Source organism: Desmodus rotundus, chromosome 6 (assembly GCF_022682495.2).
Source record: "Desmodus rotundus isolate HL8 chromosome 6, HLdesRot8A.1, whole genome shotgun sequence".
NCBI classification, from domain to species: Eukaryota; Metazoa; Chordata; class Mammalia; order Chiroptera; family Phyllostomidae; genus Desmodus; species Desmodus rotundus.
The window spans coordinates 40156053-40184030 of record NC_071392.1 but is presented as its reverse complement, the minus strand read 5'-3'; the positions used below and the strand labels follow the sequence as shown (position 1 = coordinate 40184030).

General features: G+C 35.3%; 1 protein-coding gene across 4 annotated transcripts in view; it reads right to left on the bottom strand.

Moving 5' to 3' along the window:
- The window catches only part of HGF (hepatocyte growth factor), a 75043-nt gene that overhangs the window by 15675 nt on the left and 31390 nt on the right, over nt 1-27978 (bottom strand). For all 4 annotated transcript variants that reach the window (XM_045194170.3, XM_053927125.1, XM_024557542.4 and 1 more), the window contains 4 exons: nt 15191-15365; nt 11998-12125; nt 4334-4436; nt 1137-1270 (listed from right to left, as the gene is read on the bottom strand). In XM_045194170.3, coding sequence (XP_045050105.2) covers nt 1137-1270; nt 4334-4436; nt 11998-12125; nt 15191-15365 — 540 coding nt within the window. The remainder of the gene's footprint in view (nt 1-1136; nt 1271-4333; nt 4437-11997; nt 12126-15190; nt 15366-27978) is intronic.

Genomic DNA, 27978 nt, shown 5'->3' with positions numbered 1-27978 from the left:
AAAAACATTTTCAGAACCTATGGAAACCCTACTATGGGAAAAATAGAACACTAGGGAAACACTAATTAATTTGAAAGGTAATGATGATACCTGATGAAATAAAATGTAATAAAATAAATAGTATTTATTTGCAAAAAATATAAGATGTTTGTTTATTATTATAAAGAATTTCTTTATTAAAAATAAATTGGGAGGATCCAACTCTTAATTAGAGATATACTCTTAGCCATTTTATGCTAAAATTTCATGAAACATGACTAATGTTCCCGCTTAAGGTGAAAAATTATCCTTTCGATTGTACATTTATTAAGTAAAAACATAGACTTGTATTTATATTTCATGTTTTAAAGCAAACATCATTTCTTCAATCTAATACCTGTTCTTAAAGCAGGTGCTTTTGCTGTTATTTTAAAGGTTCTTGTCACTGGCTTGTCTCACAAGAAATACATTCTTAAAACAGACTCTTCCTAAATGTATAAAAGCATGTCCTTTTTAAACAAAAAGGTAGTTTAACAGTGTTTAAAGATGTTTGCTATAAACACAGAGCTGTGAGATAATGTAGTATAGCACAATGGCCTCTTGCTACTATACAGTTTTATAGTGAGGCTTTTTCACTCAATAACAGGTTGAGGATGCATTTCCAACTCAATATATCTTATGCTACATCAACGGTTCTCAGTGAGGGTATCCCGCCCCGCTCCGAGGGAACGTCCGGCAATGTCTGGAAGCATTTTCGATTGTCATGGCTGCAGGGATTAACGGTACTATTGACATCCCCAGACTGAGGCTGGGGCCGTGACTGAACATCTTACTATGCACAGGACAGCCTCCCACAAGATGTACCCAGCACACGGCCCATTATTGCTTCTGGATTACAAATGAGACCTTCTGAGAAAGGAAAATCTTTAAAAGGTCAGCAGAACGTCTCCTTGTCTAGATGAAAGATGGATAAAGTTGTGTGGGTGTGTTTGTGTACATGAGTGTAAGTGTGTGTGTTGCTGTCTGGAGTACATTCTCATTTGGGGATCAGATGCAGGCCTCCCATGTTATTTTCACTTCTCATTAAGGTATCGGTTTTGAGAAGATGCAGTACATTTAAAATATGTCACCTGAAAAAGATCATTAAATGTACTTACAACGAGAAATAGGGCAATAATCCCAGGGAATGAGAGGATTCCCTGTGTAACACCAGGGACCGTGGGCATCATCATCAGGATTCCGGCAGTAATTCTTATTCAGCTTACTAGCATCTGGTTCCCAGAAGATATGCCTGCATAAACAAACTCTGGACATCACAAGATGCTCATTTTGTCCAAGAAAAACAAAATGTCACCAAGAAGATATAATCCTAGTACACAACTTTCATAATAGTTACAGTGCAAGCTTTAACTGGTATGAATTTTGGCTATTTTGTTTGAGATTTATTTTGTTATTCTTGTAGTTTGGAAGCATGTTCTCTCACTCAGGAATACAGAATAGGGCTGCATAATTAGCATAGATAAAGTGATGAAAGTTTTTGTGATTTTCCTTCTCTTTAATAATTACAGTGGCAAGGTGATAATATACCTGTGCACAGAAATGGAGAAACATTGCCAGAAAATGAGCAGATGACAAAGAAGATCAAGAAGAAACATATGAAGCATCACTACCAAAATCACTATGCCAGTGTACAAGAAGAAACATTGAAAAATTAACAATAAGGTGCTAATGAAATAGTTAAATTCAAAAATATCACTGGTCATAGTTACAAAACAACTTTTTGACAGATAACTGAGTAACACTTTGGTCTTTCATATTTTATAACTTCACTAAAATTATCACAAAGGAAAAGCAGAAATACTGTATATTATTTTATAAGACCACATATAACGTCATATAACATCAATATGCTCATATTACATCAATATTTATATTTACTTGAATATCATTGTCAAATTCCACATGGCCATCTTAACCAAGTCATAAAAACTATGCGCCTAACTGGATTCGTTTTGGATTATTAATCATTACTCTGTTTGAATGTAATTCCTAAGTCATTTAAAAACATTGGGAAGAGCTGGGACATGGAGACTCCGATCATCTTTTCAAACTCAGGTTCACTTCCTGGAGCAGTAACATCAGCAAGCACATATAACACTTACTACATATCAGATTCTGGGATTTATGTCTATAACCTAAATGGAGCTGTGCAACTTAATCATCCATCAATTTCCTACAAATTATTTCCAAATGACTTTTATCTATGTCCAAAAGTAAACCTAAACACAAAGTAGTTATAACCACTGCAATACTTAAATGAACATGTCACATATTTCCAGTGGTTTGCTGCTAAATGTTTAAAATCTGGTGCTCTGAGGTATGTCTGAGGGGAGTCTTTACATGTCATCCCTGCTGATTTCTGTGGAGTAAATACTTCTACCCTAATAACGTGAACCTCCTGAGGAGACATCGCTGAAGGCAGAGCTGGTGCCATTGTCTCTCACAAGTCCGTCCGTAAGAACCAGATCCACCCCATTGTATTTCTAAAAGTGAGTTTAAAAATAGCAATGCTGAAATCAGCCTTTAATTTTAATCATCCAATTCTTGCTTAAAATTCTTTAATGAATCCTTTGAATTCTTAGGATAAAATCTAAACTTCTTAACACAGCTTACAGACCTCTTTATGGTCTTACTGGAGAACTCCTTGTCTGTGGACAGTGGCCAAATTATGCTGTTTCAACCCTACCCAAATTACTTCTGATTTTCAAACATTCAATCTTCAGTCTTTTGCACAAGTATTTATTCTGTCTGATGGACTCTTCCTCTTATATTCCCTTTTACCAGTTTTTATTTATCACCTATGCCCCAGCTAGTGTCCCTTCCTCCAGGAAATCTTCCTAAGCAAAGGCTTCAGTGGCGCTTCCTTGCATTCCCACAGCATAAAATATGCTATTTTCATGATTTTTATAATATGGTACTGGCATTTGCCGGGTTTTGGCATCACACACTAGAATGTGAAATATGTGAGGACAGAATTCTGCTTACGCCTGAAGTCCTAGAGCTGCTATGTCCAGTAGAGTTGCCTCTGGGTACCTGTGGTGACTGAGAAATTGGTATGTGACTAGGGCAAGTTGAATAGTGCTATAATTTTAAGTATACACAAGATTTTGAAACTCTGATGTAAAAATGTAAAAGATCTCATTAATAATTTTATGTTGAATACATATTAAAATGAAAAAAGGTTTAGATAAAAATATATTAATAAAAACAAACTTTCCTTTTTATTTTTACTTCATTAAATGTAGCTGTTAGAAAACTTAAAAGTACATGTGCTGCTTACAGATGTGAACTGCATATTTACATTAGAGAGCACTACTTTAAAAGTATCACTGCTTGTGAAGTAAATCAATTGAAATCAAATCATCCACTAGTGAGTACATTTTGGAAGAGAATAAAGGCTGTAAAGTTAAAGTGGGACTGGAGGCAAAATGACTCAGCTTCTCTGAGTCCCGAAATTCTTATTCCCATATGTAGACATAGCTTCTACAAAGGATTAGAACGGTCAGGTACAATGAGGACTCATACAGAGCAACCAGGAACTTGATCAAACGGCACTAAACTTTTACCTTTTACTCCAGTACATATTTTGGGGATATTTACTAAAAAATGATTTTATGTCACAACTATGTCATAATTATATTGTAATTTTAAACACACTAGCACTATTGCTAGGGTTAAACTGAAGATAACTTATTTTTCTGAGAATATGTCCAATGTCAAAATACCAACTTCTGTAAAATATACAGATTTTTTCCAATTATGTATATATTCCTTGAATTATAGAAAATTTTATATGTCAAAGTAAGGCTACACAAGGAATTCAGTCCTTCTAAGCTTTGAGTAATTGGTTGAATATTAAGGTATGTATTTACATGAAAATAATAATGAATTGAGTTTTGTGAATACTAACAATTAATTAATTATGAGAACATAATAATAAAATGCACTCCATGAAACATGAGATTTGTCACTTGATTATACACTATCTTATCAAGTTATATAACAATTTTCTCAATATGACCATATCCTCCTTAAAAATGGAGCCAAAATGTATGCTCGCTTTCTGTTAATGTTCTCTATGGCACCTATCAGAGCAGAACATACAGTAAACGCTAAATGAATATGGGCTGGCTTGAATTCTTATTTAAAAGTTTGCTACATGAATGATCAATCTAATGTGTTTGTTAGCTTATGATCATACAGAAGTAGTGAAAAGAAACAGCAGTGTACTTACCTGAGCACGCCTACCTGCTATCATTGCACACTACACACTGAGAGAAAGGAATTTACGCACCGGTGTAAGTCCTCCATGTTCTTGTCCCACATAGAACACGTTAGTCCAGATCGTGTTTTGGATAAATTGCCCATGTAATTTTTGCCATTCCCACGGTAACAATCTAAACATAAATATGTGGAAAAGAAGATAGTAGAACTAGGACGTGGAGTACAAAAGCAGTTTTTACAAAAATATAAATTCACAAAAATCAACATAAAATTAAATCCCTCTAAAATCTGCACAAATTAAGTTATGCTCAGCCAAAATGCCTTTTCATTTAAAATGAGATGTTTATGTCATAAATTACATATTTTTAAAAAAATCAAAAAAATTAAATAGATGGCTTTTAAGGACACTTAATATGAGAGTTTTTAGAATGACATATATATTTCTCAACATTTTCTTCTGAAAAATTTTACTCCACAGAAAAGAATGACCTAATGAATACTCATATACTCATCACGTTTGTTGCATTTTGATTTTCTCTGTCATGAAATTGACATTTGAGTCACCCAAGATAGCTGTTTTGCAAATGTGCTTTAATATCATTTCATCTTTTTAATTTTTCATGAATAAAATCAAGTCAAAGACAGGAATATTGCATAAGTGATATTTTGTCCTTTTCAGAGCTTTATATATTTTATGTCACATGATGTAAGTTTTTTTCGTTATTGGTGGTGAGTTTGGTTACTTGGTTAATTGGTGTAAAGGAAAAAACTTCTCTTTTTATGTAACAACAGCAAAAAATTGTTGGGTCCTTGAAACTGAGTAAGTATCTATTGCCAAACAATAGTTACAAAACAGCTTAGGCATACTTAATTTAATTTTGCATGAATCAGTACTATGCTGGTTTTAAATTAGTTATTTTTTTCATTTCCTACATTTCTTTCTTTAGTAGTTGTCATTCTTCTTATAAATGAGTTTTTCCTTTTCCCTTGCTCCTTCTATTTAGGTGTTATTATTACCAGTAGACGACCCATACCCTCCACCTGCTCCTTTTCAGGGGGCTGACATGCCTCATGCTGGGCAGACTGTGCGGAGCTGCAGGGAGGAGAGGGTACACCTCTGTGGGTGGGGTGAGGAGCCTGGAGGCTGGGCTGATAACAGCATCTCAGCTGTTGAACACCACAAATTGCAGGGTGGGACCTCCCCCAGTGGGAGCAGTGGTTGGTCCATGCTGTAGTAGAGTGTTATCCCCAAGCCACCACAGCTACTCTGGCCCCAAGATCCAGGGCAGGGAAGCTAGGCAGCCCCCAGACTGGTGGGGTCAGGGGAAGGTTATTACACTGAGCCTGCTGAAAGCTGGAAATATGAATGCACAGGGCCCAAGCACCCACTGGAAACCTGGAATGATGAATGGATGGGGATCCAGCAGGCTAAGGGCGACAAGGATGAATGGATAGGATCTCCTCCCCACCAGTATGCCAAAAGCTAGAAAGGTAATTGGATAAAGGGGCAAGCTCTTGCCCCAGCCCTTCTGGTACCAGATTGAGGGTGGGACTACATGAAGGCAGGCACATGTACCCTAGAAGTCAGAATGGTGGTAGGGGAGGTGCAGGACCAAAGCGGCCTGTGAAGGGATTGGTTGGGTAGTGGACTCACCCAAAGCACAGAACGTGTAGGAAGTTAATTGGTCTTTCTGAGAAAGTATCTGGCCTCTCCCACACCCAAAACGGATATAGCCTCAGGGAAACAAAGAATCTCTCTTGCTTCTTGTTCCCTGCTTGGGACAGTGCACTGGCCTGTCCTCTCCACAGGCCAGTGACCTAGCAGTCACATGGCCATGGCCACACTGGCCCCACACGCAGTCTCCAAGAGGGAGCCTGAAGCCAGTCAGCAGCTGGGAATAAGCTAAGCTACCTGGCTGACCACTTTAGCTTGCTACCTCGGGCTCCAAAGGATCATTCTTTAAAATGGAGGAGAAACTCTAGGCAATGCCTTTTGTTCTGGTCTTGATGAGGACAGCTGGATTTGAGCCTCAAGACATGAGTCTGCCATTCTCCAAAATGGCTCAGCATCCAGAGAAACCTTTTTCCTTTTGCATCAGCACCCACCTCATGAGGTTGGCTTTTGCGGTGACAGGCAGCTGCAACCCTGTTTGTTTGTATGTCTGTTTTGGTTCAGTAACATTACTAGTACCAGTAGTAGTACTGGTGGTAGGGTAGTGATGGTGATACTAATGCTAGTCCCAGATGGAGTGATATAAATATGGACTCATGAGTTCTCTTTTTATTCAGTGGGATATGTAATCTATTCCTGTTGTTCATTTTGATGCTCAACTTTTTCCAAAATTAGCCAACAGAAGCCACTTTAAACTGGCTCCTGGGTCTTTCATCATATCCCATATGTTTTTTTACATTTTTATTAAATTTATTGGGGTGCATTGGTTAATGGTATCATGCAGGTTTCAAGTGTACACTTCTATGATACAAGATCTTTATATTGCACTGTGTGCCCTCCACCCAAGGCAAACCCTGTGTTTTTATTTTTTATTTTTTTTTCTATTGTGCAATTTGTGTTCTAGTAAACATTGGTATATGTTCATATTCTTAATTTTTTAAATCATAAAAAGAATTCAAGTTCATCCAAATATGTAAGTTTCACTGCTACATTTCAGAAGAAACACTATTCCATATTTGGAAATAATACTGCATATTTTAAAAAGTACTATCCTGAAGTTTTGTATGAATAAGAACTGTGAATTTTACTATTGAACTTTGTAAACCATACTAGATTATCACAGGTTTTAATTCTGCTCTGTGATTATAATAAATAAAAGGTACAAATCTCAATAAAATTTATAAATCAATAATTTAATAATTTGATCAGGAATAAGTTAACAGTGAAAATGTACACATGTATATATGTAACATACACACATAGATACATTTATACTATAAATATACAAGTTATTTGTATATATTCTACATATGTATTATAATGTCTTTTATAGTAGTAGTAAGACCCGTTATTTATGAATAAAAGAATACCAAATATATATTTTAGTGTCTCACTTAATTTTAAGTTAACAATATCACAGAAAATTACTGCATATTAGCACATGCAGAGTTTTATCATAGTTTTTGCAATCTCATATTTTATTGTGTTTGTTATCTGTTCTTCCAAGACCACTTTATAACCACTTGGATTGGTATTTAAAAAAAAGACTTGTTGATCTATTTATTAATGTCAAGTTTATAAATTAGCCTAGGCATAATTTATGTATTTATGGCATTGGGGTCTCATATTAAGGGCAAGGAATGTTTTCCTACATGTTAAAGTACATGTCAGTGGCTTTCAGTGGTTTAAAATTTTTATTACATATATTTTGTACATTTCTAAATATATTCCTAAGTTTCCATCAGTTTTGTTGCTAGTATAGATGTCGTTTTCTATTGAATTAGATCATCAAGCTTATATATAATGCAATTCATATCTGTATATCAATGGTATATCTCACTACCTCAGTAAATTTTTTATTATTTAAATTCAATTTTCCAGGTATATTATTTTTATATCATTTGCATAAAGAAAGGTCTTTTGCTTTTTACTCAATCAATATGCTTTCTTATCTAATTGTATAATATCTCCAATATAAAGTTAAAGAAAAATACAATACCGTATTTACAATGCTAAATAATAAAGGAGATAGCATACATTCTTTTTTTATTTTATTTTTTAACCTTATTAAGAGTGCCTTAGTGTTTCTCCATTAATTAAGTGGTGGTTTCTTTATTGGACTGTTTACTCAAATTGTAATTAGGATCTATATGTAAATATTAAAAAATGTTGATGAAACTATATCTGTGCTGTCTTTATTATGTTTAAGTATCAATATTGTAATTCCATTATAGAAATAACGTGGAGGTTTTACTATATTTTTTAAGATACGGGGTGAATCATGCAGCGCTGAGATGATCTCATCTGTGAATTTATCAGGCATGGTCTGTTATTGCTGAAATAGTTCAGTAATAAATTTTCATGTTTTTTTTTTTGGAATAAGTCTAGGTAAGTTTTTTTTCTCTACCAGTAGCAATTCAAATAACTTGAATTTTCCTAGCAAATTACCCACTTCATTTTTATTTTCAAAGTTTTTTTACATGAGTTTGTATAAAGTAATCTCTTATGTTTTCTAATTTCCCTGCATCAATGGTTATCTCCCCTGATAACAGTATTTTATAATTACATAACATATAAAACATATACTACATATTTGAAATGTATTTTATAATTTAAAAATAAATATATTTTATGTATTTGTTTATTGAGACAGTTAGTTGGTGGTATTTATTTTATTAATTTTTTCAAAGAACCATAATTTATTCATTGTTGGGAACCGCCCTGCCTGGTTTCAGAGGCTGTAACCCCCTATGGTTAAGGCTGAGTCAGAGTTGGGACCATAAGCCACTAGGGAGACAAAGCCTATCTCCCTGGCAGAAGTGCCACCTCTGCCCACTTCACCCTGCTTGGCCCTGAGCTTGACCAGTTAGCCAATGACGGGTAAGAATCCTCAAGGGAGGATCAACCTAAGACAGGCTCTGGTCACCAGGGATAAGGTCGCAGGGAAGGACTCGGGGGGCTGTGGCAAAAGGGGGTGATGGACCCTCGCCCCTCAGCTTTGACATAGCCTGAGTCCTCATTCTGTCTGCAAGAAGTCTCCTAATCTCTTGGCTGCTTTACTTCCCTGTCTGACTTGAGCCTGAAGCAATGACAGAGGGCGGTGCAGTCCCATGCTGGGAGGGGCGGATTCCCTGGGGAATCAGGCCTAAGGAAAATACATATATTCCTGTGAAACCTACTTAATCTGTACCCTCACTTTAAAAGATAAGGGTCCAGACCTGAGATGAGTCTGGTGCCTAAAGTTTTATGGCCCTCTAGCTGATTGGCTCAGACTAAGCCCTTGAAGTTCTCTGTAAATCCTGTATTGTTTAATCCTTACTGGCTGACAGTGATTGATGAGCTTTATCTGCATTCCTATGCGAATGAACCTAATAAAAGCCCATGGAGGGAAAGGATCAAGGCCCTTCTCCTCTGAGAGATTGGCCACCTTTCCTCCCCAAGCAGATCATGTCTTGGTAGTCTTTTTCTTCATCCGTGACGGAACTGGGGGGCTGCGTTAAAGCCCCCCGACAATTCATTACTTTCCTTTTGCCTTATCTGCCCTTTCTGTCTTTTTTACAATGGTTTTGGTTTACTTTTCTCCCCAGTTCTTGTTTTTTAAGAGTTTATTTATTTATTTTGAGAGAGAGGTGAAATCAATTGTCTCTCACATACCTCGCAACCCAGGCACCAGACTAGGAATCAAACCAGCAACATTATGGTTCGCAGTCGGGCCCTCAATCCACTGAGCCAGCCAGGGCTCTCCCTAATTCTATGAGCTGAAAATTTCACTGACTTTTCTTCATTATTCATGATATTGATGTAAATATTTAAAGCTGTGAATTTGTTCTGTTTACTGTCTTAAGTGTACCTCATATAATCTAATACATTGTGTTTTATCAGCATTTTTAAAGAAATTCTGCAACTTTAGTTTTTATTTTTAAACAGTTATTTAATATCTAATTAGAAGAGTGTACATACGCTAATTGAGATTTTGCAAGATTTGAGAAAAAGTTTGGAACTCATCAATCGGTATGTGTAATTTATATTTTCTCTTACATGAAGAGGATATGAGCAACACCCTTTAGTTTGTGTGTGGGTTTATCCCCGTGCATGCATCCATATCCCCTATAAAACAATGCAAACCATTACCTTGGCAAAATCACAAAATAGCGTAACAATGTTAAAATATCACAACAGTATGTTGAATTGGCTAACTGTTACTCTTACGTAAGATTTCTGCATTTTCAAATTGCCCCATGGAGCCTGCACTTTGTTGCAATGTATGAGGTACAGTATATTATTAAAGAAAATTAATGCAATATACTGTTAAAGTATTAATAAAAGACAGGAAAGATGGAGACACAGAAAGATCATCTTAAGGAGAGTTATACTCAGTCTCAGCTGTGCTAATTTAAGTATTTAAGCAAGTTATTTAAAGTCCATAAAATTAATTTCTTTGTCTATTATTTTGTGCACTTAACAGATAAGCAATAACATCTACTTAACTTCTAAAATCCAAAACACTCATTTTAGATTACCTGATCCTTTAGTAAGTAATATATATATGTACTATACATAAAATATCTCAATATACACCAGAATCTTATAAAGCAATTGTTCTCATTTGCCTCTATTATCACAAATTATCAGTAACAGTTTAAAAGATAGGAACAAAACATCCAGCTGGTAAGAAAACTCCCTTAATCATTTTTAACTGCCTTTCCAAATTATCTTTAAAATCTGCCAAAGAACAAAGAAATTGACTGAAAAGGGACTCATCCTTCTTTCTCTAGAACTCTTTGCAGAGTTGCTCATGAAAAATGTCACTGAGAAAGGAATAAAAAAGTAGATGAGTATGGCTAGGGCATTAAATCTATGAAGTGAAGCTTTAAATTTGACTTGGACTTTTTAAGATGATTTAGGACTGACCATGACCATCATAATTAAATTTATGTGAAAAACTATTAGTATTTGAAAATTATAACTCAATTTATTGTATAGTAATAAATGCCCAGAGCCCAGCATTATTATTAATCTTTGACAAATGATTTCTTTTTTAAACCTATTTCGATCTGTCTTTCCTCTACTACTGGTCCCTGACGTCTTCAATGGCATCTGTGTTTCCAAGTATAATGGAGATCTATCCGAAACCCCACCTCTACATAACATCTCCAGCTACTTAACATCTCCACTGCTCACACCCAGGTCCACATTGCTCTCATCTCATGCCTAAGTTACTGGAAAACTCCCTCAATTGATTCCCTTGTTTTGACTCTTGTCAGAAGTTTGGCTATTTTCCATAAAGCAGCCAGAGTTGTCCCGTTAAAATTTAAGTCAGACAGGTCATTTAATTTCTCTTCTCAGAACCCTACAACAGAGTTGTGGTGTTGCTGTTTTCCATAATATAAGTGTAAATCCCTCCAGTTCCTACAAGGCCTATGCAATTTGAGCCCGATTGCTCTGTAGCCTCATCTCCTGCTACTATCTTGCTCATTCTGTAACAGCCAAATGATGTGCTGTTTCTTTCCTTTAAAGTTTTCAAGCTGTCTTCCATTTCATGCCATTTTCAACTGCAGATTTTCTCTGCCTAGAATGCTCTTTTATTATAAATAAATGCATATAGCACATGCTGCTCCCTCACTTCTTTCAGGGACTCTTTAAATGTTCCCTTAATATGTACTATCTTTCAAAACAAAACATAAAGTAGCAAAACCCCTGTCTTCTAACTGGGACACTTTCCTCTCTACCATTTGTTAATTTACTACTCCCACCTCTTGTTTCTTCTTCTTCTTTTCTGTTTACTAGAAATTAGTTCCATCGTGTCAGAGAATTTTTTTTTGATTCCTGGTGTATCTCCCGTGCCTAGAACTGCATCTGGCACTGGTGAACATGCAAATAAATAAGTAAGTTCTGAGCAAATAAATATGAAAAGTAAGCCCAACTTCGGATTTGTCAACTTTATTTGCTCTTCAGCGACAGCAGTACAATGAGAAGGAAGTCTTCTGCTGTAAAATGTGAACTCCCTTCAGCCATTTCCCCCGAATTTAATCATGCCCACATTGCAAAATGTCAACTATTACCTTGTCCACTTGACACGTCACATTTTGGAATCTGGGAGCAGTAGCCAACTCGGATGTTTGGATCAGCGGTGAAACACCAGGGTGACTCAGCCCCATCTGGATTTCGGCAATAATTTTCTCTTAGGTCCCTATTGAGAATAAGCATGTTAATGTAAATTGCCCAGTTCTTACCCGGATGAGATCAGCTCTGTTACATCTCTAGAACCCCAGAAGGTGCGCCTGTCTATAACTACAGTTCTAAGTTTTAGTTTTAGGATAATTTTAAGAATTTAGAATTCAGTATATACAACTAACACGGCCTCCATTACTGAAACAAATGTTGTCAGATGTTGGTATTCCTTGTCTTTCACAGGCTTGGAGTTCCAGAAAAACACCATTCCTTCATGAAAGAGAAAACGAGTACCACTTCATTCCTCACACTTATTCTCAAGAATTGGACTCTCAACAGTTTCAAGTTTTAAAAACTGACCTGTTATTTATTACATTTTTATAGCTCATATATAATGCACGACAACACATATCATTCTGCAGAAGAAAGGCTGTTAGTAATAGTCATTAACTGCTCTCATTTAAAATCAGTTTCATATATTCAAACATTTGCCACAAAAATCCTGTAGCTATTTCTTCTTTGAATTCTATTTCCTTGATTTATTTAATTTGCCATATCTATGTATTTATTTTAACCTCATAGGAGTTGTTTCTCGATTTAGAGAAGTTACCCAAATCTTTATAAATTTTTTCATAAAATAAAATAGAAACCTTACTATAGAAGTTGTCGATGTAGTATATGTACATCCTTTCTTTTACCAGTGATTTATTAAGTATTAAGAGTTCTCGGTAAGGAAAAAGTCTATACAAATAGTTTCAGTATGTAAGAGGATTTTAATGTGAACCTTAATATAAGATTAATTTTAAATAAAATATTGAATTTATGATTTTCTTTGCTAGAAAATGATCTCTAATTTGAAGCAAGCTGGTACTTTTTTTTCTTAGATCCATGGCTAATAACTTCACAAAAATTTATATTAAATCTATTGGAAACCATATCATTTACATTACTTAGATCCAAGTAGAAATACTATAATTTTATTAACACCTAAATTGACCATTAGAAACTCAGAAGTTTTTAAAGGAAGAAGCTTGGGTTTTGTTCTAAAATCAAAAAGTGACAGTTTATCTAGTTCTAAATAGGTCCTGACACAAACTTTGTTGTTTAAGGTTGTAAGAACAGTGACTGCCAATAATTAAGGCCACAATATAGCAAGTTTTCAAAGTTATAGCCCATATTCAAGCTATTAGCCTTCTTATAAAATGATAAAATTAACTGGAAAAAAATTATTTTTCAAACCACTTTATACTTACATTTCAAAAATTTTTGTCATTACAAAATATGTGCATGTAAATTTACATAAAGTTCACACAAATTTGTAATTTTAGATAAAGAATAGCTTAGTTAAATTATTTTGAATTGTTAATTTAAGGCAAGATAATTAAAGAGAGATGTAAGGCTAACAAAAGTCTTGGGTTAGGTCCACTTTCAAAATCCATCTAGAAGCACCTCATTAATCTAGATTAAACAAAACTGAGAGTCAAGGTGTGCCCAAATATTTTTCCTAAAATCTTTCCCTTCACTCGATGAAAGAACTGTTTACAATCGCTAAAACAAATAAATCATTGTATAATTTATGTAGATTCATCACAGGCACTATAGTTGAGTTATAGTTTTAAAAACTGTCATTTGTAAGGGGTCTCAGTATTGAGGCAAAGTGTCTAATACAGAGACAGTGGACTAGCACACTATTCTCTGCTGGACCACAAATACTAAATGCACCAATATCCTGGGGAAAATGAATCAGATTTTATCCATTCTATAACACAGCTGCTTTTCTGCTTTTTGGTTTGTAAGTTTGGTTATCTTGACCCAACAACTATATCAAGGAAGGATGGCTTAAATTCTGGTAACAAATAACAGCTAAACTTTGATAATTTTTGTGAAATGCATGAATTAAATTTTTATAATTATTCTTCTTTTCTTACAGTTGAAGCTCATTGGGTATTCGCACATACAAGACCTCTCACGTGAGCATTTCCAGTCATTAGAAGTTAACAAAGTGTGAATGGCACTGCCACTTTCTTCTTTGTCCCTCTTAACCAACCTTCATTTTGCTTTCCCTACTTCATGTTTATTCCTTGGTGTGAAACACACAGGTCAGGAATAGCGTAGTGCTGTGAAGAAAATGGTGGGAAATAAACCCAGAATGACAACTATAAATTTGTTTTTATAAAATAATGAAAAACTCATAACAGATGAGTATTTACTATCTAAGTAAATACATTAACTTAACTTTAAAAAACCCCATAAAATATCTCCCCTCTCCAGTGGATGGGCCAACTAGTGCTCATAATTCTCCATCTTGAAATGCTAAGCTCTGTTATTAAAATCCAATTACATAAAGCCAATATATGTTATTTATAGGTGCTATTTCAGCAAAACCACTATGAGTGACACGTGTGTTATAAATTTTAAAAGCAACATTTTATGTTTCCCATAACAAGGTGAACAATTTAAAAACACATGGCATTGTGGCTGTGTCTGTCCGACCAACGTCAAGAGGTGAAAACAAGCAGCCGCGGAGAAGGCATATGCAACAACTACGTAGCTGATATTCAAGGGAAGTTTCTTTGGCTTGATTCATGGGAGCAATTGTTTTACCGCCTCATTTTTTAAAAAAAAATTTAGAAACAATAGAAAAATATTCCTTTAAATATTAAAAATAATTTTGTTTCAAGGCTGAAAATGCATAAGTTTACCATTTCAGCTGAAATCAAGGTTTTCCACTTCTTGTAGGAGAAAAAATATCTAATCTCCCCTAAACTTAATATGAAAATTTTAAAAGGTTTATTAAATAGACCTGCAAGAGCAAAACTGTGATCAGAAACCTGCATTTGTGCTTCCCAAAGCACAGCACATCAATCATCTGATTTAGAGTCACCTAGCATGCTTGTTAAAATGTGTATTTGAAGTCCAAATATCAAAATCTCTCAGTGGATTAATCTGCCTTTTAACTCCTGATAATCCCTAGGTGCACTAAAATTTAAGGATCACAAATACAGAAATTAGTAAAAGGTAACCACCCTGCCTCATTTCCCCAGGACTTACTGGAAATTTATAATATCTGCCTAATTTACTCACTTGCACTTGAAATTCTCAGGAGTTATATCATGCTGGTGAGGATACTGGGAATCCCATCGCTGACATGGAATTCCATTCCAAATGGTATTGACGATGCCCCGGTAACCTTCTCCTTGACCTTGAATGCATTCAGTTGTTTCCATATGGACATCCGTGTCATTCACAGTACTGTGAGCTATTGGTAAAAAGAAATATAAACTACGTAAAATCTTTCAACCTGTCATTTTCTCCTGGGTGTTCATTTGCATTTGTACTATCAGGGTTTTTTGTCACATAAGTTTTAATAGTAATTGAGTGGAAAAAATTCAATTTTTCATTATTACTATCATACTCAACCTAAAACAATGAGTTGAGAAGATGGACTCGATTGTGAAATTTTTCTACTTATAAAAGGGAATATTTTAGCTTGGCTTTATCTAGACCAGTTAAAAAAAGTATCAACTAATAATACTTAAATTCCCTGGACCTGTCTACTCATTTATTAATATTAGATGTAAAATCGTGATATTAACACTTAAGCACCACATACATTTTTTAAAGTAACTTTTCTTTTTTTCTTTTTCTTTTTCTTTTTTTATTGTTGTTCAAGTACAGTTGTCTCCATTTTTCTCCCCACCACTCCCCCGACCCCAGCCATCCCCACCTCCCACCCTCGATCCCACCCCCTTTGGCTTTGTCCATGTGTCCTTTACGCATGTTCTTTGACAACCCTTCCCTCTTTTTCTTACTTTGGAAATTGAAAAACATCCATGAGTAATATAGTAATCAAGTAGGAAAATTAAAAAGCACTTTGCTCTCTTTGGCCATTGAAAAATTAAGAAAAGGAAAATTAATATTGGTCTAGAGAACAGAGTTATAAAAAAACTAATTTATCATTATTGCTATCTCCCTACCAATTTTCCTTTCAAACACCAAATTAGGTTGTTCTTGAAATGTTCTTTAAAGGCATTTACTTTCATATGTCACTATAACTTATATAGGCTAAATATATCATATTTCTAAGATAACTATACAATTATTCTTAAAATTAACTTGCTTAAATACACACAAAGTTTATAATGGTATTAACCATGGTTTTTCTCTAATATTATGAATACATTCTAAGCTGATATGCTATTTTTTTCTTTTTAATCAACTTGTTGGCATTATATGTAACAGCAAGTTTCTTATTCCTAGGTGATTTTATTTCTTGCTCTTTTCTTACTTAGTCCAACTGCAATTCTTACCATACTTTGTAAAGATCATAAAAATCTCAGTTACAAAGTAAAAAAAAGAAAATTAAATTTTTACCACAAGTTGGACTTTCTTTTTGTCTTTAATGTTACTCATTTCAACAGAATAAAACTCAAAACATTCTAGAACAACTAAAATTCATATGACTTCTCAAAACATACATGAAAATGTTTATGGTTCATAAGAGTAAAGTCAATGTAAACTCTTCAGTTACCATTACAGTTCCAAGGTTTATACAAGATATTGCTGGATAAAACTCAAGTTGACACCTTCCAAGATAGTTTAAGATTTGAATAAATGTCTTTGATTCATCCAATCTGGAATTAGATGTATCATTTTTCCAAAGGAGAGGTCAAAATTAGACATGACTTCAGAGGCTGGAGATGTCTATAAAAGTGTCCTTATTTAATAATGTAAATTCTTTTAAAATGGCTCTTTAATTTCTTAAAATTTATAATCTTTCTCACAAATAATTACTACCTTATGTTGCCGAATGCTTTATTTCATTAAATTCCATGGAAATTACATAGAGCCTAAGTTTGGAGTTATTCTTTGAAGCTTTGTGGAAAAAAAGAAGAGAATTAATTAATGACCATTCCAACCCCTGGAATACGTTGTATACACAAAGTTCTATAAATTGCCCTTTTTGTGTGTGTGCCTACTTCAAAAAAAATAATGTGTCTCAGAATTACCCTAAATTAAAAGGAAATTCAAATGATTCAGATGGAGTTAAGACTGATCCATGAAGTGGTATTTGAGAGTTGATTGGATGGATGGATAGATAGATAGATAGATAGATATAGATATAGAATAGATATATATAAAATACATATTGATTCAGGATAAGAAAAATTATTAGACTTGGAAAAATGACTTGCATAGAAGTTGGTTCTAATTAACCAAGTCCTTTATCAATTTAATATTACCTACTAAATTTCTTTCGAGAAATTGAAAATAAGATGTATCTCATAGATCCTGAGGAACTGTATATATCTCATTAAAACAAATGTCATAAGCTACTACATTTCCGGTGATTTGAATTTCCTGTTGAGTTATTCAAGAAGACTGTGAGGGAATGTCTTTAACGGGTGATAACTCTAACATAGATGAAAGCTCAAGCTTGTGCTGATATATCTCACATCTAGTTATAGAACTATGATGTGAAAGACAAAAACCAAGATCCCCGGGAATCCACCAATTCATTAGCTTAATATTTTAAGGAGAAAAATCTTGATTCCTTCACTTCTTGGACCCAAGCTCCTTGGGCAGCAAACTCGTGACCTTGGTCAGGACTCAGAATCCTGACAATGGGAGAAAGGTCAGAGTTAGCACTGTCAAGGTGAACACACTTCCTTTAACCTTTTCACAGACCTATTGCCTGTCTTGGGTACTGTACTCTCTTACTTTCCTAATTATTTGTGTATATGTTGTTTTATTTGTACTACTGACCCATTTTTTTGAAGGCTGAAACTATAGCTCTTTATTTTCACATGGACAGTTTAAAGGAAGTCATCACTAGCTTTTGTTTAAATGAAAAAAAAAACAAACCCTACCCTCCCACATATAGACAACATATACAATACAAAGCAAAACCTTGGGCTTAACGGAAACCCATCTGTCACTAGGAGCCTGGTTGGAGCATTTTTATTTTTAGAAGAAAAATATAGTGCAGAATTTTTCAGAAAAGAGCTTATAAAGAAGTTTGGGGAGCAAGAAGTTTTAAAGCTAGTTTGGGGGGCTTATTTCCCAGGCACAGTTAATTCTCTGGCACTGTGAACATGTAACCGAAAAGCCCAGTCTTGTCAATTAGGGCCACCTTTAGCTAGATGTGGGCCCCACACATCACATGAGGAACCTAGAATGAGGCTGAGCCCATCAGAGATTAACGGGCTCTTCCTCTCCTTGGACAACGGTATGATTTGCCAGATACCAACCTAAACGATGAAAAAAAGGGAACATGATACTCAGAGATGATAAGGGATTTGGCTGGTACTTGATAGAACTTCTAAATGTGGAAGCAGGTTCACAGGGCTGTTTCCTCTACTGTGTGAAGGTAGCCTCTTATTTTAAAATTATCCCTACCTGCGTGAGGGTGAGAGAGAAAAATGTTATGCCTATGATGTTAACACAAGATTAAATATAAGGTGTCATTTCTAGAGAGCAATTGCATTCTCAAAGTAATTTTTTATTAGCATCTTTTATAATGTGGTGTTATTATATAATAGAAATGACCCATAATCATTAAAATTTGAAACAATACATAGAGCTTTAAACTCAAAAACAATTTTACTTATACTGATCTTTATGAAATGGAGATAATTAACAAATATCACTGTATTTCATTAGGAAATTAATACCAGGAAAATTCAAAGAATTAGTAATCACACAATTATCGGAAAATATTAAGAGTAATCCTAAAATGTAAAAGCTAGTAGAAGATAAATATTTTTCTAATACATTTTCAAATATTCTTTAAATATTTGAAGGCAAAGTTTTCAAATTTTAGAAAATAAATTTATGGAAAGAAATATCTGTGTCACAAAACCCAAAGTCAAAGATAATGCTACTTATATAAGAATAATAAGGAAAATATTTCACTGTTGATTGATCCACTAAAATTTCACTGTCAAGTTCAGAGTACTATATTGTTGATTTTAACTTTGCACCTCAACTGCAGAGGTCCCTGATGAGATTTATTAAGGAATATTTCACTTTTAAAAGTAGCAACCATAGAAGCATTATTTGAACAATTACACTGAAGACTGTTTTCCTAAAATTTCATCAGTATATTTTAAAACTTTTGATAAAATCTTATCTCAAGGACTCACTGAATACTTACTAAAAGGCAATGTAAGTTAAAATGGTTAAATAAAACCCAAAATTTTGGATTTGGTTTAAATAACTTGGATTATTTAACAAATTCTAATTCGGAGATAGAAACTAAAACCTTTTGAAATTATAAATTACCGAATACAAGGAATTATGTGCATTAATAGAATATGGTACAGAATAAATATAACTTTTCTATAGGTCTTGCTATAGATTAAATATTTGTGTCTCCCCCAAATTTATCTGTTGAAATCCTAATTTCTAATGTGATGGGATTAGGAGGTGGGGCTTTATAGCTGATTAGGTTACTGAATGGGATTAGCGCCCCTATAAGAGACACCACAGAGTTCCCCAGCTACTTCCTCCATGTGAGGACACAGCATGAAGATGGTCATCTGTCAATCAGTTACCAAATGTGCCAGCGGCATCTTGATTTTGGACTTCCCAGACTCTAGAACCGTGAGAAATGTCTGTTGTTTATAAACCCCTCAGTCTACTCTGTTATAACAGTCTGACCTAAAACAAGCCCCAATTAAAATATTTTAAAAATCTAAATAATATTATTATTTCTCTACTTTATTTTAATAAACATCAGTACTTTCAAATATATAACCTCAAACAACTTGAAAGTTTTATTTATTCTTGTGTTTTAATTCAGTGCAAATATTACTTCTGATTTTAACTACAAACTAGCAGTTTCTAGATAGTATTTTACTTTAAAAAGTACCTTCTAAAGTTACAGTGTCCAGCAGAAGTACCGCCTGCTTGAGTGTGGTTGGTAGGGTAATAATATGGGTGTAATAATTTATAGTTTTAATTTGAACATTTCACCTAAAATGTCATATGGTGTGCTTGAGTGTGATATTGTTATGTTAAAGAATTACATGCTTATGATTTTATAATAAAAGAGTTTGTAATAAAAAAAGGGCATTATTTGTGCCAGACCCTCTATTTATCCCATTTGATATTCAGCTGCTAGAAGTAACCCCATAAACAAGACTGCCTAATTCTGGTAGCAAACAATGTACAAGAATAAATAACAAAAGCAATAATATATATAAGTACAAGATAACTAAATAGTTTTCCTCAATAAATAAGAGTTATTATATGACTCAAACAGCTGCTTAATAAATATTATTTGATGAGGGCCATGATGAGTGATTTGTCCACAGACCATTTAACTGTGATATAGATGTTTGATCTTTGCTGCCTACATACATGCTTACTATTCAAACAAAATAAATTATTCCTGAACTGTAATAAAATAGACTTCTGCAGCTGTCCTGCTATATAAATATTAAAACTTGGTACAAAAACAAAACAAATGCTTTATGCCAATTAATTTGGAAAGGGCCACTAACTGTTGGGAAAGCTATTCCTTCAGATGTTATGCTTTAACACGGCACCTAAATTAAGGGACAGTTTGAAGTGTCTCTGGTAGCCAAGTGAAGTGCTAAATGAGCACAGAAATATCCCCAAATATCAGCTGAAGCAGATCGAGTCTAGCCGAAGCAACATGTTTTTAGAATACTACATCCCCGCATGCGCAAATATTTTCGCAGGTTATGTCTACAAAGCTCACACTGAAAATACCGGGAACTGTTCTGAGAGTTCCTCACAAATAAAACATTTGCCAAGGGTGTGAGTAGTGACCACCCTTTGGAGCAGATGCAAAGATATTTATATGATCCTCAGTGGCCCATGAGAGAAAGAATGTTTTTCTTTGATGAGTGACACAGTTTCCTGTTTGAAAATGCTTTAAGGAAAAACGACATTGGCTATTGAAATTTTTATTGTCCTGTTAGAATACGATCAAATAGAATGGGTGCCTCTGGAAACACTGATTTCCCTCTGCTGGTGGGGAACCTTAGGGTTTAAGAAGATTTTAAAGAGAATGAACATTAACTGTGATTTAATTCTTGGGACAAATATCGGACCCCCTGAAAAAAAGAGACCGGTACAACAAGATGACTGATAAATCTGATCCCTTTTCCCTGTGAAAGGCTAGCCCAACCTACGAAAAGAGACGACAGAGCCCTGATGGAGGTCAATGAATGGCAGCTGGAGCATTGGAATGCACACGCTCGTTACAGTGAGCCACACCTATGGCTCTGTAATGTTTACACGGTAGATGTAAATCCCTGTATTTACGTTTGTCCTACACTCCCCAAATTCGTTTTACCCAGGGGTGATATGCTATTACTGTTATTTTGCCTATAGAGAAAAACAAGCTGCATCGCAGGCCCTTTGACAAATACCTGCTTATTCCTTCCACCCAACCCACTTCTCATTCCCAGCTATTGAAGAGCAACTGAAATGCTGGGTTTACTTTGTGATGGTCCCTGGAGACTGCGAGCAGTGTGTAAAGCTGCTCTCCTGTCAGCAGACTTGTACTCTTTGGGGCCACAAAAGACAGGATCAGGCTCAATGTAAATTTAAAGAGCTGTTTGTTTTAAAATTGACGTGGGAAAGCAGTATAAAGACCTCCAAAGTGCAAACCTCAAATTGCTTGCACGTTTGCTTTCCATGTGAACCTAGAATTCCTATCTGAAACTTTTCCCTGGACTCTATCCAAGCCTTTTCTGGTATAAAATGCTCAGGAGACAAGACTTTCATGGAAGGTCTTCAATTCTATACTCTTATTCTTTAGTAGATGACTTGGAAAAAACCTCCAAGTTCCAGATCTTTCCCTTGAGAAAGGGTATTGATAGCATTGTTTTCCTGACTCAGACTACAATAAGAAGATTTTGTTTCTATGAATCTCTCTCTGGCCTTGGAAGGATTAGTAAAATTCAGAGAAATAACCAGCTTCCTTTAAGCAAGAGAATAATTTCAATGTGTTTGTATGTAATTTTAGGAAATCTTTTTCTCAACATACAAACACAATGAATTTTAAAATGTAGATACTCTCTTAAAATGACACCAGTGTTCACTGGGTACTGCGAGGAAGGGTTCTCTTTACTAATTACCAGAGGCAACACACCTGTATGAGCCTGCTCAGGCTGCTGTAACAACATACCACAGGCTGGATAGCTTAAACAACAGATATGTATTTACTCACAATTCTGGAGGCTGGGAAATCCAAGATCAAGGTGCCAGCAATTTGCTACCTGGACTGCAGATGGCTACCTTGTCACTGTGTCCTTAAATGGTGGAGTGAGAGAGTGAGAGTGATCTCTCTTCCTCTATTTATAAAGTCACTAATCCTCATTTAATCCCATTTAACATCAAGTGTATAGTAAAAGCCCTATCTCCAAATACAGACTCACTAGGGGTGAAGGCTTCAATGTATGATTTTTTGTGTGAGGGAGGGACACATTCAGTCCATACAATACTTCTCATAGAGATCCTATCAAGGACCTGCCTAGGTCAGAATTCTGAAAGGAGTTTTTCAACAGGTATCAAGTTTCAGTCATGCAAGATGAGTAAATTCCAGAGATCTATTGGACAACATAGTACCTACAGTTAATAATACTGTATCGTATGCTAAAAATTAAGATGCTAGAGCTCATTTTAAGTGTTCTTACCACGATAAATACATAAACAAATGGCAGGAGGGTGGCAGAATGAAACTTTTGGAGGTGATGGATATATTGATTACCTTGATTGTGGAGGGTTTCATAGTTATATGGATATGTTCAAACCCATCCAGTTGTAACGTTAAATATGTTACAATTTTTAATATCAACTACACCTCTGTAAAGTTGTTAAAAATTAATGTCTCTAGACACTTACATATCTAGAAGTTTAAAAATAAAAGGAAAAGACATATGAAGAGAAAAAAAGGTCAGCCATTGAAAGTCTTGTCTATTGGTTGGCGAAGGAAAGGCCATCAAAACAACGAGCAACAAAGGAACAAAAATTAGGCCAGGGAGGCATGAAACCTGAGGGTGAGTTGATGGGAAGAAGGTATGAAGCAAATCTTCCTGGCAGACAATGTCTGACAAAAACTCAGCTTTTGTAGGAAAATCAGAAGGCATACAAGAAATTCCACAAAACAAAAAAATACACAAAAAGAAAATGCAAACTACGGCTACGTGGGACAGTCACATTCATTCATTCAGCAAATTTGTGGAAATTCTGTTATGTGCAGGACAACGTGCTAAGGACCATGGAATACAAAAAGAGACATGGGTCTTGCCCTGCTGGAGCTTGCAAATGTTGATAGATCTACCATCACATAATTTCAAAAATAAGTGTAAAGCCAGGAGTCTAAGAAGTACATGGAAAGAGAGAGTTATGGTGCTATAAAGACATAATAAAGAATTTGACCAAATCAGGGATGTTGAATGAAGAAACGATGACTGAATTGAACTTTGAATTCAGGAAGGAAGAGAAAATTTTTCAAAACAGAGGAGACAGAAGGGGTAAAGGACCTACAAAGAATGTGGAAAATAATAAGGTATAAGAAGGAAACTATTCTGATGGAGCAGAAAGCATGGAGAGAAATGTGTCAGTATATGAGGTTAGAGATATAGGAGTGGGAATAAAAGATGGTTTTGTTTCGTCTTTGTCCTGAAATCAAAAGAAATCACTGGTTTTTAACTGGTGAGTGTGTATGTTGTATGCTGGAGATGGGGAGTGATATCCTCAAATTTTTAAAAATATACTCTTTGCACTGTGGAGAAGGAATTGGAAGGGTAAACTAATGAACATGGGTACAGCTCCACATAGAAGGTCATTCAAATACTCAAGATGGAAACTAATGCTCTCTTGGATAACAGAGACAGTGCTGAAATGTAATGGCCAGATTTGAGGGGTGCACAGAAGATAAAACTGACAGGTCTTGATAGATTGAATGTGAAGAATGAAGGAAACGGCATGTCTAGGGTTATTCTAGGTTTTGGCATTTCAACTGTGTAAGTGGTGGTACAGTATTACAAAAGGGAGCTTAAAACACCTATTAGCCACCCTACCACATAAATAAAGAAAATCAGAAATAAAGATAACAAGTGATAGAAAAAATCCCCTCCTAGGTGAGTTGGGGGTGGTGAGAGGTGAGGAGGAGCTAACAGGTATATCCTAATTAGTGTACTCTAATGGGACTGCATCAACCTTACATGCCTGACATGTAGCAAAAAAAGAAGAAAAATGTTCACAGGGAGACACCTGGGGTTCTGAAAATTCTTTCAGGGATCCAGGAGACCAAAACTATTTTCATAACAATGCTATGACATCATTAGTCCTTACAAGTGGAATTTCCAGATGCACTTGGTATATGATTTCCTACACTACTGAATGCAGAAGCAAATGTGAAGCACTCGATTATCTTCTTCTGATTAAGTTACCATTAAAGAAACTTGAAAAAATCTGAATTTGAAAAAATTCTGTAACCATGCCAGTGTTTTCCTTATTTTTCTGAAAAAGCTATTTTTTTCATTTAAAATAGGTTATATTTATTAACATTCAATGAGTTTATTTTTAGTAAATTAATAAAATTAAAAAAATTTTACTTTAATTCCCAACACAATAAATAATCATTCATATAACCCATGTTGACAATTCAGGGTTCTCAATAATGTTGAAGATTTTAAAGATATTGTCAGCCCAGTAAGTTTGTGAACAACTGATTTAACTCATCGATAAGAGTTCATGAGGGACAATAACCACAACAGTTTTTCAAGTGCCAGAGAACTGTTAAAGTTCAGTTCAGAAAAGCACAATCGGTCCCAACAAATAGAATTATTTCTTCCTGAAAATCAGTGAACAAACTGTGTTTCAGAATATAAAGTTATTACAAGGGAAACCTAAGAAAATCAATGCTTCATCCAGGCACTTTATAGGACCTCCAATCTTATGTGTTGGCAACGTCTTACAATTCCAAGTATTTGGAAGTCTGGTAAAAGTCATATAGCCCGAATCTACGTGGGCTGCTGCCTCTGGGCAGACAACCCCCTCTGAGGAATGTGGTGTGAAGGAAGACTGAGAAGGCCTGTCCCAGGACACCCTGGCACACATTCATCAGGTACAGGCAGCATTCATCCTTCACTTTCAGCGATACACTGACTGTAGTATTAGAAGGCTGGGAACAATGTGACAAGGACAAATTTGTGGTTCATTCAGCTTTTTAACAAATAAAAGTAACTGAGAGCAATATTCAAAACCTTGGCTCGGAAAGGTGTGAATATCCTAATGTCAAGGTAATGTCAGCTTTCACTTTACTAGTTCGTGCTAAAGCTCTAAAGCTTCAGGTTTATCATTGGCCTTGGTCAGTTTTGGTCACTGCTATATCCCCATAATCTAAAAAAGCATTTGATATATAAGATCTACTTAGTAAATGTTTATTAAATAAATCCCATCAGAAGGGGACGAACAACCCTCTTGTGTTCTCTTTGTGCTCCCTGGGATTGCTGTTATGCCCAAGGCTTTTACTATCACTACTCCTCCCTTATGACTTTGCATGACCTTCAGATGAGACTGAACTTAGACCTGCTACGAGTGCACACATCATTCACCTGAATTTTAATATAAGGAGAATTAAATGTATTGCCTTTCTCCTCAAATTTATAACTCTCTCAAATATGGATCATCTACCCAATAACATAGGAAGAACATTAAACTTTTCTCTTTCCCTATCTCATTTCCCACTACTTCCAATTTGTCATTGTCCTGGACATTCTACCTCTTTAGCATTTTTCACATCCTTCCTCACCCTGTTATTCTCACAGCTTTCTGCCTCAGTTCACATTCACTTTATGTCTTACTGGCCTAGTCAAGTCAGATCTTATCAGACCCGCCTGCCTCCTTCCTCAGCCCTCTCCATGCCAACCACGGGGAGTGTACAGGATAATTCTTCCAGATCGGCGGTCTTCACATGTTGTTGGCTTTTGTTTTTGGTTCTTCTTCTGTTACTAAGAATATTTTGAAAATCATTCATATTCCCTCCTAGGTTTTAAGTTGACTGCTGCACTTTTATAAGTTTAAATAGTTGGAAAAAGTGTGATTTCTGGCATAACTATTGACATATTTAAGCAAAAAATGCTATTTTAATGGATTTAATAAACTGTAAATACCAGTGGTTTGATATTGTTTCTGATTAAAAATGAACAGTATCAAGTTTTTCCTCCTTGAATCATTTTTTCCATTCTACTTTACCCAAAGAATGCTATTCTAATGTATTTTACTTTATGTTGCAGAGTCTTTTTTCCTTGCCCCATCATACTTTTCTAAAATATTTTTATATATTGAAATTTTTTTTAATTTCTTGGGACCACAAAATTCTAAGAGATAAATACATTGACTAAAGACACACACAAAAACACATGTATATGTATATATATATATGTATATATTCTGGACAGTTAATTATTGCTAGTACATAAGTCATAAGCAGCAGGCATAGTATTTTCAAAGGTATCTTTGTTTAGTGTCCCTAATTTTTTATACCCTGGGATAATGTACCACATTAAAATTCAGTAAGGATGGGCAGTGTGCCTTTGTTCGGTAAAGTAACGGGATGAACTGGACTGACTCCTTAGGAATGCACGTGTCTCAAGAAGACGACTTTGGGAAAGAATTCATATGAAAGTAAAGGAGGTGGAATTGAACCCTCTAAGCTACCCATGCCCGCAAGACCTTTAGGAGAGTCACCCTGGGTTTCATGGACACCGACCTGGAGCCTACTGTTCTAGATCACAAATCATATGAGGCCACTCTCCCTGCTTTAGTTTTCAGTGTTTCTCATGGAAACTAAAAGGGCCACTTTGGAATCCGATTGGATCTGCCTCCCGTCACTCTTAACTTTTTCATCTTCTTCCATTTCTGTTTTCAGCCCATCCATGCCCGTATCAACCTGATCACCAGGTCTTGAATCCTGCAGTGCTTCCCACCATCCACGCCTTTATACCCTGTCCTCACTGGCCTCCTCACAGCCATTTTGTAGAACTGAAATAAGGACTATTTATAGATGGAAAACACCTTTCTGTATGTGTTAAATAAATGGTGGCAAATAACATTGAAATGAGTTTAACATCTTACCTTCAACTTCAAAGATAAGTGACGTAATCAACTCTATTTTCATTTTTACAAACATATTGAAAATTCAGAATATATTCAAGCAATTGGGCCTGGGAGAGAGCCAGAAAGCTCACCCATGAATCAAAAAAAGCTCAAAGTCACTAATCATCAGAGAGATGCAAATGGAAACCACAATGAGATATCACCTCATACCTGTCAGAATAGTTGTCACCAATAAATCAACAAACAAGTTCTCACAAGGATGCAGAAAAAAGGGGACCCTAGTGCACTGTTGGTGGAATGCAGACTGGTGCAGCCACTGTGGAAAACAGTGTGGAGTTTCCTCCAAAAATTAAAAATGGAACTACCTTTTGATGCACTGATACCACTTCTGGGACTATATCCTAAGACTTCAAAAGACTAGTCAGAAAGAATATGCGCCCCTATGTTCACAGCAGCATTATTCACAATATCCAAGGTCTGGAAACAGCCCAAGTGCCCATGTAGATGAACTGATAAAAACGCTGTGATTTTGCACAGTGGAATTCTACACAGCCATAAAAATGAGAAAATGTTACCCTCTGCAACAGCATGATGGACCTGGAGAATATCATGGTAAGTGAAATAAGCCAGTCAGAGAAAGTCAAATACCACATGATCCCACTCACGTGTGGACTCTAATAAACAAAATAACCTGACTAACAAAATAAAACCAGAGGCATGGACACATGGAAAAGACTGATAGATTGCAGAGGGGAAGGTGTGGGGGG